The sequence below is a fragment of the Helianthus annuus genome, chromosome 15, assembly GCF_002127325.2.
Source record: "Helianthus annuus cultivar XRQ/B chromosome 15, HanXRQr2.0-SUNRISE, whole genome shotgun sequence".
NCBI classification, from domain to species: Eukaryota; Viridiplantae; Streptophyta; class Magnoliopsida; order Asterales; family Asteraceae; genus Helianthus; species Helianthus annuus.
This window is the reverse complement of record NC_035447.2, coordinates 497,232-513,881: the sequence shown is the minus strand read 5'-3', so window position 1 is coordinate 513,881 and position 16,650 is coordinate 497,232. Positions and strand designations below refer to the sequence as shown.

General features: G+C 35.8%; 1 protein-coding gene across 1 annotated transcript; it reads right to left on the bottom strand.

Annotated features, from left to right (window-relative positions):
* Positions 1 to 627: 627 nt before the first annotated feature.
* Positions 628 to 5,944, bottom strand: LOC110909894 (acetyl-coenzyme A carboxylase carboxyl transferase subunit alpha, chloroplastic). The gene is made up of 10 exons (XM_022154627.2): positions 5,656 to 5,944; positions 4,592 to 4,935; positions 4,302 to 4,484; positions 4,047 to 4,207; positions 3,332 to 3,446; positions 3,081 to 3,235; positions 2,906 to 2,957; positions 2,757 to 2,825; positions 1,968 to 2,045; positions 628 to 1,883 (listed from the first exon to the last, which is right to left on the bottom strand). Exons 2-10 carry the CDS (start codon positions 4,931 to 4,933, stop codon positions 810 to 812), a joined length of 2,229 nt encoding a protein of 742 aa, XP_022010319.1. The 5' UTR covers positions 4,934 to 4,935; positions 5,656 to 5,944; the 3' UTR covers positions 628 to 809.
* Positions 5,945 to 16,650: the final 10,706 nt, after the last annotated feature.

Sequence of the window (16,650 nt, the reverse complement as noted above, 5' to 3'; positions counted from 1 at the left end):
ATATGGGTGGTGGCGGGAAAGGTTTTGGAAGTTGCAGGGGGTAATATTACTTCGTAACACAAGGTATAGGGGGGTAATAAGAAAGGGCATTTTAGTAATTTACCGCCAAGTCAACAGATCAGTCCACAAATTTGATGCCACGGGGTAAACTTGCGACATAACAGCGAACATTAGGGGGTAAAATAAAAGGGTAAAATAGTCATTTCACCCCCAAGTCAACAGACCAGTCCACAAATTTGATGCCAGGGGGTAAACTTGCGACATAACAACGAACATTGGCGGGGTAAAATTGCAATTATTTCGTTAGGGGGGGTAAGGGTGCCAATTGGCCTAAACCACAGGGGGTAAAATTGCAGTTTACTCATTTATCTATTTGTATTTTTAACATTAAGGGTTGTTTTATAAAAATTTAACAAAGTTTCAAAATCTGTTAGCGTCAAAGAGCAAATGTGTTACCCGCGAGTGAGTAGCAGTGATTGCCTGGTGACCAAAATGTCATTTCTTATGTCCAGGGAGAAAATCCATAAAATACACGGAAAATTAATAAAATAAACATGTTTATCCAGACGTTAAAAATTGATTATTGCAAACTTCAAATCTAATAGTCAGACAGACAACTGCAAGACAAATCCAATCCAACCCTAAAGTACATTGACCAAATTAAAAAAGAAGGGAAAGTATGGTGCTATTTATAACAATGTTCTCTATTAGAGGACACCAAATTTAAAACAGAAATTTCACAGAAACAAATTTGACCTCTAAAGTCAAAGTCAAAGTCAACCTCAAAATCGAAAAGATTAAAACTTACATCATGCATAGATTGGTTCCTTGATCAAACTTCCATCAGATCCAACACCCGAAAGTTCAGCAAGTTCAGCCTGCAATTCTTCATATTTCTCTTTTACTGCCGCATAACTCATTACATCACCAACACCTTGCTTAATCTGCTGCTGCAAACTCTCAATCTTTTCCTTTGATTCCTTACTAGGGGCGTTTTTGTCTTTTACAATCTCCAATTTCAATATCTCGATTTTGTTCTTCAAATCCGGGGTTGATTCGATGACATCTTGAATTATCTGATTAATTTCGGCATTAAGCTCATCGACCTTAGCCTTAATCATCGACATTGAAGTTTGATCGACTTTTGAAGTTACATGAACACCCGAAGATTCAAGCGCATTAACGAATTCAGATTCAACTTGTTCCCTAACTTCTAGAACTTTCTCTTTAAGTTCCTGATCAAATTCTTCAATGTTTGACACCCCGGATTTTTCGATTTCAGCCTTTATATTCTCAATGTTCTGCTTCAAGGTTGGCTTTTCCAAAACCTCTTTGAACTTCTCGTTGACTTTAGCCTTCAAAGGAAGGGCCTTTTTGTAATTTTCAGCAAAGGTTTTCGCTTCGGTTATTTCCTTTAACAAGCTTAGTTTATACTTCAACCTTCCATAGTTTGGAGCCGTTGCTAAATTCTCGTTGAATTCATTCTTTAAATTCTCAAGATTCTTGATTTGACCGGGGGTCAACTGTTCGTTCTCGGCTTTCGCAAACTCTTCACGCATTTTACTTAACTTCTCTTCGATCCCCAATGCTTTAGCTGCCTCGGAAAATTCGTAATTAATCTCTCTTTGCAGCTTTTCAATCAGCCCGTTTTGATCCATATTTATCGAAGAAGTTTCTTTCGCTTTTAAAATTTGTTCTTTCAATTTATTAACTTCACCCTGCAACGCTTTGTCGGAAATAAGCCCGGGTCTCGGTTCTTCTTTTCTTTTCATGTTGACTTTCTTTTCCGGGTCAACAGGTAGTCCTTCTTGAAACCCACCAATCTTGCGGAATTTGAGCATTCTATGTCGTAATAATTCTTCCGTCCCCATCTTTTCGAGCTCCTGTATAATTAGAAACATATATGTAACTATAATCCGAGCATAAAAGGGCTTTTATATATTACAAAACTGAGTTTATATACTCACATCCATCGAGTCAAGAATGGCGTTTTTTATTTGCATCGAGGTCCATTGTGGATCGGCATGTGCACCGCCAAGTGGTTCCTGCAATTACGGTTAAAAAGGTTACAATCAGGTCTCAAGCTCACAAAGATCGAGGCGGGTCCCACTAATCATTCTTTATTCTTTTTTTCTTTTGTTGGTTCAGATATAATATCAATACTTTAGGATGATTAATGATTAATATATTCTAATCAAACTAAATAAGCGCGTATGCATAGGGGTGTAAACAAGCCTAGAGGCTCGAGAGCTACTCGTGATCGGCTCGGTTAAAAGCTTGAACGAGCCAAGCCTTAACGAGCCCGAGCCCGAGCCCGAGCTCGAGCCTAAAATAGAGCTCGTTTTGTTATCGAGCCCGAGCTCGAGCCTGAAATACAAAGCTTGTTTAGGCTCGCGAGCCTAAACGAGCCCATACAAAATTTTAATTTTTTTATATATTATATATTAATAATGATGATAACATTGATGAGCCGAGCTCGAGTCGAGCTTTGGCTCGTTTAAGTGATGTTGAAGTGAGCTCGAGCCGAGCTTTTAGCTCGTTTAAGGTTGTTCTCAAAATAGTTCAAGCCGAGTCGAGCCGAGCTCGAGCTTTGGGTTTTACTCACGAGCTGAGCTCGAGCTCAAAGAAATAGGCTCGAACCGAGCCGAGCTTGAGCTTCATAAAAACCTAACGAGCCGAGCTCGAGCCTGGTCGAGCTCGGGCTCGGCCCGGCTCGTTTACACCCCTACGTATGCATGAAAAATAAAGAATCTCACAGGGATGATCCCATCAGCAATCTGTAACTTGCAAAGCTCATTAGCTGTGATCTTGAGCTTCTCAGCTGCCTATAAATGGCAAAAACTATATAAATTTCGAGTATTTTATGATAAATAAAAATAAAGACAAAATAGAATTGTTTCGCCACCTTTGGAGAGGCCTTGGCAGTCTTCCACAGAATTGCCGCACAAGCTTCTGGACTGTACCATCGAAAAAACAAATTAGCGAAAAAAGAACAAAATGATAATGAAACAATTCAGAAACGACGTTATTATCTTTACAGACGCTTCATATTTTATATAAAGTTAGAAACTTTAAGTCACCTGGCAACATAGAAAACAGCATTTTCAAGCATTAGCAACTTATTAGCACAACCAATGGCCAAAGCACCACCGGACCCACCTTCACCCATCACAATTGAAACAATCGGTACCTTAAGACCAAACATGGTCCTTAAATTGTGGGCAATGGCTTCACCCTGCATACAAATATATTAACGCTTTTAACGACAAGTATAATAAATTAATAACAAGAATAATAAAAACGATAATCGTTACATGCGGTTCCTACATACCTGGCCTAATTCTTCTGATTTAAGGTCAGCAAATGCTCCTGGAGTGTCGATAAATGTAACGATAGGGAACCCATGGTGGTCTGCATAGTACATCATTCTTAGAGCTTTACGGTACCTACAATAATAACATTTGATAATATAACGTACTTGAAATTGTTAATTATAAGTAATCAGCTGTAATAAATTGACCAAAACAGACATCCTTAGATCTATTCATATATTCATTTTTAAGATAAGATATATAACAACCAACTTTTTGTCCACTACACATATATATTTAAAAATTATTTGTTTGCGATTTCTTAAAAAAAAAAAGGGTGCTACTTTCTACACCCCCTATTTACTTTTTTCACCCCCCTCCTCTCACATACTTACAGGTGGGGCCTGCGTGGGACCGACAGTTTTCCTCTCACAAGGGGGGGTGTAATCAGGAAGGAGGGGGGGTGTGTATAGAATGGGCCAAAAAAAATCATATATAATTCCAATAATTATTTTTTTGTAAGTGTTATTTTTTTAAGTGTTATTAACACCATAAAATAGGGTAAATAAGTACTTATAATATTTCTGGAACATTTAGTTTGGCTGCAAGCCTGCAACATCAATAAAACGGATTACTTAGACCCATAAATAATCAAAATGTCTCTTATCTAATCAATGAAAATGTGTGTAAAAAAAGAAGGGTAAATATCTACATTTTACCATTTGAATATCTTACCCATGTGGTGTAGGCATTCCAAAGTTCCGTTGGATATTCTCTTTAGTATTTCTACCCTTTTGATGACCCATAAACATGAACCGCCTGCCATCTATTGTTCCAATACCAGTCACTACTGCAGGATCGTCATAGCCGGCCCGGTCACCATGAAGCTCAACAAACTATAAGTTTCATAATACAAAAAAGGTATTTTATGTTTAGTTCCGTCAAGTACAATTTTTTAAAGGTTTTAACATCATTAATTCGAAACCTTGCCTTATCGGTAATGTTGAAGACATGATCAAGAAAAGTTGGTCTGTTTGGGTGTCGTGCAATATTAACTCGTTGTATCGGAGTCAAATGCGTATAGAGATCTTTAAGAGCCTGCTGATATTTGTTCTCTAAAGAAATGATTTGATCACTAAAATCGAGACCGGTTTCGTTAGCCATCTTTTGCACCTGCAAGCATAAAAAAAAAAATAATAAAAAAAAAAAAAGATTTCATAAAACATCTTCACACGTCACACTTCAAAGTAATCGCATTAAAATATTTAAAAGATCTTTACATCAATGATTTTCTTCTGTAGATCCATAAGCGGTTTCTCAAATTCCAAAGTAACAGGCTTCGGTTTTTCCTTCAAAGGCTTAAATGGGGAAAGATGACTAAGAACTCCACCCTTCACATTTGGATCGGGATCTTGAGGCCACGGGTACTCGTGTTTTTTCACTTTTCGTACTTTTGCAACTATATTTAAACCCTTTCTCCCGTGACCCACATGCCCTTTGCCTAATGTTTTTAGTGGTACGCCATTCACACCGTTCATGGAGCTTCGAAGAAGATCAGAAGCTGAAGTTGCAGAAGACAAACTCCCAGAAAAAGTAACGGGAGATTGAGATACCGAAGCCATATCTAGATTCAAAAGAATAACAATTCAAATTCTTGCCCAAATTAACTAAAAAAATTAAGCAAAACAGATTATAAAAATTAGCAAAAGTCAGCATTTTCGTTGAACTCCCAAGAAATCCCAGATTTGTAATTTCTCATAAAATCCACCAAACTACCTCAGTCAGTAAAAACTTGCTAAAAATACAACAAGCACACGACATGAAATTCAAAATACAGATCGTCGATACACAAATCACAGATCGGGATAGATAATCATGCTTTTAACACAGAAGAGGCAAATGATTTCTTGACCTATAAGCATAGTATTCTCCTGGTTTAAACCCCTGCATGCTAATAAACTAGTTAACATAAACATCTGAAACTCGGTATATAACTAACAAATTTGAGCTCTAGATTATCCAGTAATATCCAAGATACTAACTTTTTTTCTAGCAAATACACATCAGACCTTAATCAAATGTTCTAAATCCTTGAGAAATTAAACTAATTTAATAAACAAGCAAAAAAAAGCCTAATTTTTGCATGCTATGTTTATTTTCTAACAAATCAAACAGCATAGACATAGGCATTATAGTACCAAATGTCCAAATCAAGCTCCCAGCTTGATATTAATCAAGATTACCGTAATCAATGAAAACCCATCAAGCATTTATCAATTAAGAGTTGTTCAAGAATGTATCAAAAAACAAGAAATTGAAAAATTAAGTAAACCCAGATGAATACCTGTCAATTTCAATCGAAAAGACTATAAAGATCTGAAATTGAACACTTTGGGAGATGGGATTTTATGATCGACCAGTTTGAGACCAAGAGAGAGAGAGAGAGAGAGAGATTTATTAGGGGGAAATGAGGGGTAGCATAGAGAAGATCGTCAGTGGGTTTTTGGGTGTTTATGTTCGATAATTCTTATGCGATTTGAGGCGGAGGGACTTGAGCCAGCTATGATCCGTTTGGCAGGTGAAGATTGGGTGAGCTTATGAGCCATGGGTGGGTTCGAGCTTGTTTTGTTTTCACACCAGTCAGGGTTAGAAATGTGTGGTAACTTAGTGACACGTTCCATTGGGGCCTACTTCTAACTAGTTGAGTACCTGTCAACCAAACATTAAAAATGATAAGTTTAGTAATATATATTTAGTGAAGCAAGAGTCTCGGTGTATACTGCTCCTTGTAATCCGTGAAGTGATTCATGTTCGTTTTAACACTGTTTTGATTTGTAATTAGCCATTTTAGGAGTGTGGTTGGGTTAGGGTTAGTGATTAGGATGGTGTTGGGTTGGCTATGGGTAACTTGGTGAGGTTTGGGTTAGTGGTGGTGAATAGGTTAGGATGCTGATGAAGATGTGATGAAGTTTGGGTAGAGAAGATGGACAAGTGGTAGGTTATGTCGGATCCTATCCTTGGAAGACATTTGTGTAAGTGTTCTTATGTTCATCACTGCATCATTGTATTGTCCCTTTTAATGTGCTAATAGGAAGCTTGATATGATGGACATAGCTAGACTTACCTTTGAGTGTTTGAAACACCTTACAGAACTATGGTGCATCTTGTAACCCATGTTCTTAATCATATCATATGTCACTCTAAGTATTTTTAACCAACCTTTCTTACTATTTAGTGTTACAAAGCTCAAATCAAAGAGAATGCAAAGATTTATTCAAACGAAAGCAAGATCAGTTACAGCAAAATAATCAACCAGTCATCACAGATTGGTTGGTTGAATCATATGTTGAACAAGATTACAGACCAGAGACAATAAGCACTAATAATCTCACGTATTTTACTTGTGAGGAACAAAGAATCAAAAGACACAAAATGATTGAGAAGAGAGCTGATGATGCTCGTATGCAGACAGCAGCAGCACGAACGCCTTTTAAGGGGAAAGCAACCCTAGCCAGCTGGAGCCCAAAGGAAGACAGCTGGAGCCCAAGTCTTGAGCCCAAAAAAGGAGCAGACCAGCGACATGAGAGGAGCGGCCCAAAGACAACAAGCGGACCAACAAGCCAGCAAACCCAAGAACCTCACAAACAAAAATAAACAAAAATAAAAGGATTAGACCGGAAGTATAAAAAGGAGAAGGCACATTTACACTGTCATTTTTAACATTTAGTCTACCTATGCATTTGATTTAAAAGAAACTTGTTTGAAGTTAATGGTATAAAATGCACGATTACTATTTAGTACATGTAAGGCTTAATTGTGCTAAAAATGTTATTAGATGTAACTTTGTTTGAAATTTGATGAAAATTTAATATATACACTTTAGCACACCTATTACACGCCTAAGTGGTTTTGTTTTCATATAAGTCATTTAACTTTGAAAACGTATAAATATACCAAAGCATATATAATAAAAGCTAAACTAAACATATAGCATCACATACCTTTTTGTTGCAACTGGCTTCGCAAAGCCACTCAATTTGATGATAATATAAACTCAAAGTAGATAGCATCGTAAAATTGTATAGAACTACATTATATAGAGCATATGGTCGAAATTTACTCAACTGTTAAATTTTTTTTTTTTTTAAGTTTGTGTTTTTATTTTTATCATGCTTTAGATTTTTTTAATCTAAACATAAAATCTAGCTATCCAGTTTAAATTTTTGCAAAAATAAACTTGTAGGGAAGATAAGAAGTACAACTGATAGCGACATCTGGCCAATCACGCGTCGCGGATTCACATCCTCCCAAACCTCTACTGACATTTGACGCAGAAGAGACAACAAGGACATCCTGAAGGCGACGTATAACCAATGAGAGGCCGTTGACACGCACCCTCCTCAGCAACCATTAACGGTGAGCAGAGAGGGAACCTGGATATTCTAATACCGACGTCTCACCCCATCATCTCCCATCACTCCGGCTATAAATACTACACTTCATCAAGGTGAAAACATTCCACTCTCCACCCTTACTCTAACTTATAAATTACTCTCTCAATAGCATATGTTTATTCACACGCTAGAAGATGGTTATAAAAAGAACCCCCAACCTCTACTTTTTGTAATGAGATTCACGATGGTATTACTTTTGCAGATAAATCAAGATATAGAACTTACAAAGATCAAAAAGCCTACTTATCCGGTTGAGCATTATCTAGTTTACCAAGTAAATTGGTGTTTCTTCAACTATAATTGTATTCTACTATCTCATATATAAACAATTCATAATTTGAGTAATCCAAAATTCCAAACTATATATGCATCAAGAACAAAAAGCAAATCATATGACATGATAACCCTTCAGTCCAGATTATAGCCTTTGGATATATTATTAACCGACAAAAGTGGTGGTTTCTAACTTTCAGATTCATCTAATAATAATATTATTCCCATGGCTCTGTACAAAATCCGTGGAGTATAACACGATGCTATGACAACTCAGCACATAGAACATATATCAATATCTAAGTATAAATGGAACCCCATATTTATAGCTAAAAACATACTTTTATTTTAGTTTATATCATTATATACAACTTACCTAAAATGGTTCACCTAGACATATTTTATAGCTAATTTTGTTTTTATCAAATAAGCATAATAAATAGTTTCAGAAATTTTTTTTTTTTTTTTTTTGAACGGCTAAAATCACATCATACATGCCACTTTTTAACGGCTAAAATCACATCATACATGCCACTTTTTAACGGTTAAAATCACACCGTACGATCCGTACTTGCCCTTTAAAGCATTTGAATCCATAACCACTTCATTCACTTTACAACCAGGCTAAAAAGAAAAAAAGAAAAAAAAGAAAAGAAGTAGTTTCAGATCTTTAGAATAGATCCAAATTACACAAGTAAAGATAAAGTTAAACTGGACACTCATTCAACAGCATATAAACCAATTTACAAGCCCAAGACCAGAGCTAAACTACACTTCTACAGACCATTTCCAGGCCCAGTACTGGAGCTTTAAAGCTTAAACCCAGCTAATGTGATTAGGGCCCAGCCCAAACAACAATGTTTTATCACTTGTGTTTCATTTTACTCTCATTATCTTTTTAGATTATCGTCTACTAATAATAAAATAGACCATTTCCAGGCCTAGGAGCTTTAAAGCTGAAGCCCAAACCTATAGATGTAATATAGATCTCGTATAGGCCTATTGGTGTAGTTTAGGTATCGTATAGGCCTTGTATAGTCGTATAGTATACTATAAGAGGCCTATACGAGAGGGCCTATATGCCTCGTATTGACATATACCCGCATATAGGACCAGCCATCGGACCAAAACTGATACCCGTCAATCTCTTATTTTGAGGCACCCCTATACGTTGCATATTGGTTAATACGCGATGACGGGATGTCCAAATAAACTTGGGGAACACATGAATAGATTTAGCCTAAGTTAATGATTGGGTAGATTTTAAATGGTTTTTATATAAATTAATAAAAATACAAATACAATACTTTTTTAAATAAATAGTTTAGGAAATTATGACCATGTAAATTCAATATTAATTTCTTTTTGACCCGTAACCCATGAAATTAACTTCATAGCTGACATTTCGTTTTGTATATTTATTACTTTAACTAGTAATTTTACCTCGCGCGTTGCGACGGGAGTTTAATTATCAGTATAGTACCGACATTCGGTATAGAAATCGAAAGAGATAATGTAAAGCCATAGAGAAAAAACATCGAAACGTGTCGTCATACGTTTAAAAAGATGCCAACGTGTGTTTTACGACGATCAAAAATTATAAAAAAGATGAATATGAGTAACGGTTCTGATAATACCAATATTGGTACCGATGTTTTTTAGTCAACACCTAGACAATATAAGCTCGGTTACTTAAAAAATATAAAACAAAGAGACAAAGGGGAAAAGGGAAAAAACACAAAGGGAGAAAGTAAAAAGAAAATACCCTATAGTCTTTTATTTAAAGATATAAGGTAATATATTTGCAAGAAAAATATAATCAATATAATACAAAAATAGATAAAAACATGAGTAACTTTGAACATGAAGAACTGAATAATGTTTTTGTGAATCCCAAAAAACAAGTACGGCCTTGACGTTGATGTATCCAAATGCATTTGTCTTGCTTTAATAACATGCCAAACCCTTACCTTCGTTACTTTAAGTTTTCTTTTTTATTTACTTTTTATATGACAACTTATATTTCTCATTTTATTAGGTTAGAACGTTGATTTATCAGTGAACACTTATTGTCATCCTTTATCTTAGCATTCCTTCAATCATCTCTTCTTTACTATCCAGAGGCATGGTCATCATCCCCTTCAGTAGAGTTGACAATTTCAAACACGGACACAAAACGACACGACTTTAACAAATTTGTGTTTAACCCTTAATAGGTTTTGTATCTTAAACAGATCTACATGTTAATTTTCGTGTATAAACAGGTTAAAAACACGTTAACATGTTAAGCACCCGTTAAGACATGTTAATAATTTTTATTTAAAAAATGTAGGAAGTGGGTAGGGTTTTGATATACACAGCCTTTGATGTTGTTAGCTGCTCGCAACCGCATCTCTCTCAACTCTACGTCTGCACGGTCGGCGTCCACACAGCACCCCTCCAGGGCGTGTTCGTGTATAAACATGTCGTATAATACGCTGGTAAGTTTTTCATGTTATCACATGCCGTGTTCGTGTAACCTGTTTATTATCAGGTTCGTGTTCGATTTTGAAAAAAACTAACACAACAAGATTTCGTGTCGTGTTCGTGTCTTAATAGGTCGTGTCTGACATGAGATGTAAGCCCTACCTCCACTATCCATCCCTTTCCCATCCTCTCTCCTCCACAAGCTCGTGAAGGTTGTGGAGATCCTCACGAATGTCACGTCCATGATCAATGGGGGCGGTGTTCTACTAGTAACCACAAAGCCATCTCAGTTCCATGAGTTGCTTCACGATACCACACCAATTAGGGCGTTATTAGTCTCTCTCTCTATATAGTGTTTATACAAGATTTATCATAGTCTTTTTTTTTATGAATTTACCATTCCCATATGCTATTGAACATTTTAGCATAAAACTAATCTTGTTATCTAAAATGTATACTTAAATCTTCATTTCTTTAGGATGTGTGTTTAGTTCTTGAATAAGATATACTATCATCATTCACTGTCGTAAATCCATAAATCTAAGAAACTATAACACTTGAACTTTAAAAGAAATGACACAACTAATGAGTGTAGCTATTAATTGGTGGATCAATATGCTCATAGATGTGAAACATTAGATCACTTGTAAAGGTAGAATACTACATGTAAGCAATTCATCTATTTGTGAAGTTTTTATTCCTTTTTAAATGTAAGTCGATGAATTTCAAGTATGAATTTTTATAAAATACAGTTAGATTATTATTATTAAAAATTAAAGATGATATTTAGGTTGTGGTGCATTACTTCTGTGTTAACTATTAACCTAATGTATATTTATGTGTGTGCATGTGTATTGTGTGTTTTTCTATAATGACATATACTGATTACACTCAGAAGATACGAGTTAGTTTTATATACATCATAATCATCGAGGATTAATGTTTAAATAAAGAAATCAACCTCGTACCCCCTCATCATTGTTTCAGTTATTTTTATCTATCTCATGTAAAAACCAGGTGAAACAATATATTATAAAGGTAAAATCTGTATCTCTGTTTTTTTTATATAATAATTTATTGTTAAAAAAAAGCAGGTGATTCAAGGCCAGCTTCTTTCTAATCTCTTTATTATTGATAAATGACCTTCGTCACATTTAGGCTATTTAGTGTGGAGAGGCTTGAAGAAGGGACATCACGTAACAACCATGTTAGCAGAGGCCGTATTAAAAAAGCACGGGGTGAAAGGGGCTTGAAAGGGGACATTTGTAAAAAAAATATAAAATAAACAATTAAAATTCAACCAACCAACCAATCAAAACTAACCCAAACACCACTCACCAAACGCTTGCCTCCATGTCAACCACCATCTCTCTCCCACACCATTGAAGAATACCATGCTCCTTGCCCCACGCCACCCCATGGGGCGGTGTTTCGGCGTGAAGGAGGCTTTCATGCCATCTTGCCACCCCCACACAATCTGGCCTTAGACTCCAAGTGATAACGCGCGTGCTTAGTTCAATATTATTTGATATATGGTTTTATATCTTCTCTTTCTAACATCACTTAAATACGACTCACGATAATACCTTTATATTTATTAGATTTATTGAGGTTACATAAACCAAACCTTAAAAAAACAAAATATTCAAGTTAGGAAAGCAACATTTAACACACATATGTTTCTTTTTAATGAATACAAAGCAAATCTTAGACCAATATTTATTCCTAAACCAAGATGGGGGAGACAACTTATGTTTGTAGGCATGTTGGTCCAATCTTAGTGTTGTTTTGCATATAACCCATGGTGGGTGGGTCCATATAATTGTTACATGCTCTTGCTTTTTTCTTTAGTAAAGTCTTGCATTTTTATGTGTTAAATATTTGTAGGGTAAAGGGTACCAATTGCTTTGTCCTCCTACATTCATTCTCTACAAATGGTGGGACACTCTTTCATCCTTTCACTTTCATATGTTTTTCCCTTTTTCATCATGTAAACGGAAAATTCATATAAAGATGGAATTGCGGTAAACAGTATAATTTTTATTGACATAAGAAGACATTTGCTATTATTGTAATAAGACTTGATGGTAATGAACTTTGAGAGTGTTTATATGTTTGTTTTTTGTTTTGTAATTAACTTTTAAACATTTGATTAATGGTTAATCATTTTTATCACAATATGTGTAACTATTTCTAGAATTTGAAATGTGCCTTTTAATATGTGCACATGTTTTGTGTAATTATGACAAGTAATTAGTATAAAAACACCATAATTTGATATAATTGCTTGCATAAAACTCATTAGGATCTAAAAATGTGCATGTCGCATGTCTACAATGATTCCATTCCCATCACTAATATTAACGGCATAAATATATTTTTCTACTAAGATTATACTTTTTATTTGTTAATCGTGTTTTGTTTAGATTTTTATTAAAAGCTTTTCTAGAAGGACTTGAAGAAATACACATCATTGCCCAAAATCTCTTTAAATAAAAGTAATACATGTACACACAAAAGTTTGAATGAAAAATTACTTTTATATACTAATCATAATCACTAGTGAATACATTACTTATAATATTTATTAAGAACTATTACATGTATTTATCGGTAAATATAGTAGTTATATATATACATTAGATATTATAGTGAACTTACCATTGATAAAATCATTAGATTTTCTTTTGTGTATTTTGAAAAGTAATTATTTAGTTACACATATAGATTTGCCCTCGAAAATGACTTTAACAATGTCATTCCTGATGTTTAAAATAATAAAAACTAGTTGTTTACCATGTGCGCGCGTTGCGACGCGCTAAACCAAATCGTTCTATAAGAATGACAAAACATGTTAAATAATAAAAAGTAGCTCGAACTAAAACGTAACGTATTTTTCGGTACCGGTTCGGCATCGGTGTTCACCGATTTTTACCCTCAGATACCGGTGTTGTACCAGTACCAACCGGTACCGAACCGTACCGTACCAGGTATATTCGGTACCGGTACATACTTTTGGGGATTTCGGTAACGGTATTTTCGGTACCGATTGGTACCGAGCTCATAAAATCCTGTAACAACGTAGCAATACAAGTAATTGCACAGTTTAGATTACCTTTTATACACACAGTAAGTAAACTGACTGACATCATTCTTCAAACGATTCGAGATAAACGATGCGTAACCAGTCATATCCGGCATCGTGGAATGCATTAAAAAGGGAGCAATTGGACGATTGGATGCTGGGCTAGGTGTTTCTTGGAATGCCCACGGATTGTTCGGGTCAAAACCTCGATTATGAGGATTCATTTTTTCGTATTGTGGTTGGATGAGAATTTTTTTTAAAAATAAGATAGAGATCATTATAGAAGAGGTGGAGTAGTTGTGGTAAAAAAATGAATAGAAGTGTGAGTATTTATAGTGAATAGATATTTTTTTTAAACACATAGCCGTTGGCCAACGGCTAGCCCAAACGGCTACTTGTCTTGGCCAATGAGATCCCACTATGTCATCTTGATAGCCCCGCCCAACGCCCGGGCTGAAACCCCCGCCCAAGAGGCCACGCCGAAACCCAAGCCCACCCGGGGTGGTGATTTGGGCGTTTGTACCCAACCCACGCCACAACCCTCGCCCCATACCCCATATTCTAATATTTCCTAGATCTTTTTTTTAACACATAGCCGTTGGCCAACGGCTAGCCCAAACGGCTACTTGTCTTGGCCAATGAGATCCCGCCATGTCATTTTGATAGCCCCGCCCAACGCCCGGGCTGAAACCCCCGCCCAAGAGGCCACGCCGAAACCCAAGCCCACCCGGGGTGGTGGTTTGGGCGTTTGTACCCAACCCACGCCACAACCCCCGCCCCATACCCCATATTCTAATATTTCTTAGATCTTTTTTTTTAACACATAGCCGTTGGCCAACGGCTAGCCCAAACGGCTACTTGTCTTGGCCAATGAGATCCCGCCATGTCATCTTGATAGCCCCGCCCAACGCCCGGGCTGAAACCCCCGCCCAAGGGGCCACGTCGAAACCCAAGCCCACCCGGGGTGGTGACTTGGGCATTTGTACCCAACCCACGCCACAACCTCCGCCCCATACCCCATATTATAATATTTCCTAGATCTTTTTTTTTAACACATAGCCGTTGGCCAACGGCTAGCCCAAACGGCTACTTGTTTTGGCCAATGAGATTCCGCCATGTCATCTTGATAGCCCCGCCCATCGCCCTGGCTGAAACCCCTGCCCAAGAAGCCACGCCGAAACCCAAGCCCACCCGAGATGGTGACTTGGACGTTTGTACTAAACCCACGTCACAACCCCGCCCCATACCCCATATTCTTATATTTCCTAGATCACTATTGATTTAGTTTGTTTTAATTAATTGAAATCACTATTTATTTAATTAATATATATTGAATTTACTGTTCATTCAGTTTGTATATAATTAGTATATAATAGTATATAATATAATATAATATAATAGTATATAATAGTATATAATATATAATATAATATAATATAATATAATAGTATATAATATAATTATAACTTAGAAATTTAAAATTTACAATACAAATGTTAAAAGAAAAAGCTGGGGATGTCAGTGATTGAATAAAAACATCAGATGCAAAATCTCCTATGCTCTCTCAGACCATGTCTCCTGCATATTTCAAAAACTGACCACAAGAATCTCCACAACCCAAAAAAACTTATTCTTTTACACTTTTATTTTTAAAAGTAAATATTATGATAACTTTTAAAATTCAGGTGTTTTCTTTTTGTTTGTTTCAAATGAGAAGTAACATATATATATCTATAGTGTGGGATGGAAATAAGCTGTATTAAGATGATATTTAAAATGACAATGATGAGACACTATTGAATTTGATCAGAGTCTTGTAATACTGCTCATAAAGTCCGGCCCGGCCCTTAATTGAGGTCTTTGTCGTGTGTTGCATGTCAACTGCGAAAACTTGGATGATGAATAAGACGTGGCTTTGGCTGAAGACGGGTTTGGGTTTTGTCAATATTGAAAATCGCTAATTAGATATATGTATGTACATAGTTTGATTCGGAATTTACAGTTTATGGTATTTTTTTGAGCTCATGGCCGGGGTTAGCCTAGCCTTTTGCTTTGGTTTGTTTGAATCTTGATTAAAGATTGTCCGAAAAAGGACGTCTTTGATTGTAATACGTTTGTTATTACTTTTAATAACATTTATTGGGCAAAAGCCCGTTCATTTACAATAGACATTGTACCCATGAATTGTAGAAGATGTAAGATATAGTCATTGCAAGAACATAACGTTATGTCAGCTTTGTACAATATGAAACTCTTAGTGAAAATTTATGAGTTTATAATAAATTGGTCATAGGAAAATAAAGTTCCAAAAACTAAAGTAAAAACCGTATAAATTCTATAGAAATGTATCGCTCCGGTGTTTTTAGAAAACATAATTTATAGTATTTATTAACTAGGAGTGTTCATCAAGCGGTGACCACTCCCCGATTTCCATGTTGTTGCGCGGTGAGGGAAGGGTCGGCGGTGGTGTTGCCGCACGGTGAAAGGGCACACCGCAGCCTTCCCTGCACCTACCCCGTTCATCCTAACCATTAAAATGATGTGATTAAGAGTTTAGATTGTTTTCTATGCTTTTTAAGCTAAAATTATTATGTATTTGATTAATCCTGTTGGATGAGAAATTTTGTACCAATGTCATATCGGTACCCTACCATATTGGTACCGATCAAATATACATGGTTTTGAAATTAGCTCAATTTCAGTATTTGTACAATGCAGTACAGTTCAGTTGAGGGTTTTAATGGTACTGTATAATATCGGTACCGACCAAACAAGTACAATACAATATTCAACTAGCGGTACCTACTCTATATATATTTAAAATTACTCCCTCCGTCACATTAAAAGTGTCATATTTTAAATTTTCAAAGTCTTTATTTATAAATTTTGACCTTAAATAATTTAGTTTGTGTTAGATTATACTTGATGAAAGTTATATGATTTGAGTGTGTTTTACAAGTGTTTTTATCGGGTTAATTGTCATCAAGTTTTATATAACACAAAAAATATATAATTAAAGTCAAAGTTTATAAATAAACACTTTGGTTGGGAGGGCGGGAAA

Bases quoted from the DNA above. Each gene is read 5' to 3' on its own strand.
- LOC110909894 (XM_022154627.2), bottom strand. From the start codon at position 4,933: ATGGCTTCGGTATCTCAATCTCCCGTTACTTTTTCTGGGAGTTTGTCT. The intron at 2,046-2,756 runs GTGAGATTCTTT...CCGTAATTGCAG, and splicing joins TTGCTGATGGGATCATCCCT to GAACCACTTGGCGGTGCACA. The intron at 1,884-1,967 runs GTGAGTATATAA...CTAATTATACAG, and splicing joins CCATTCTTGACTCGATGGAT to GAGCTCGAAAAGATGGGGAC.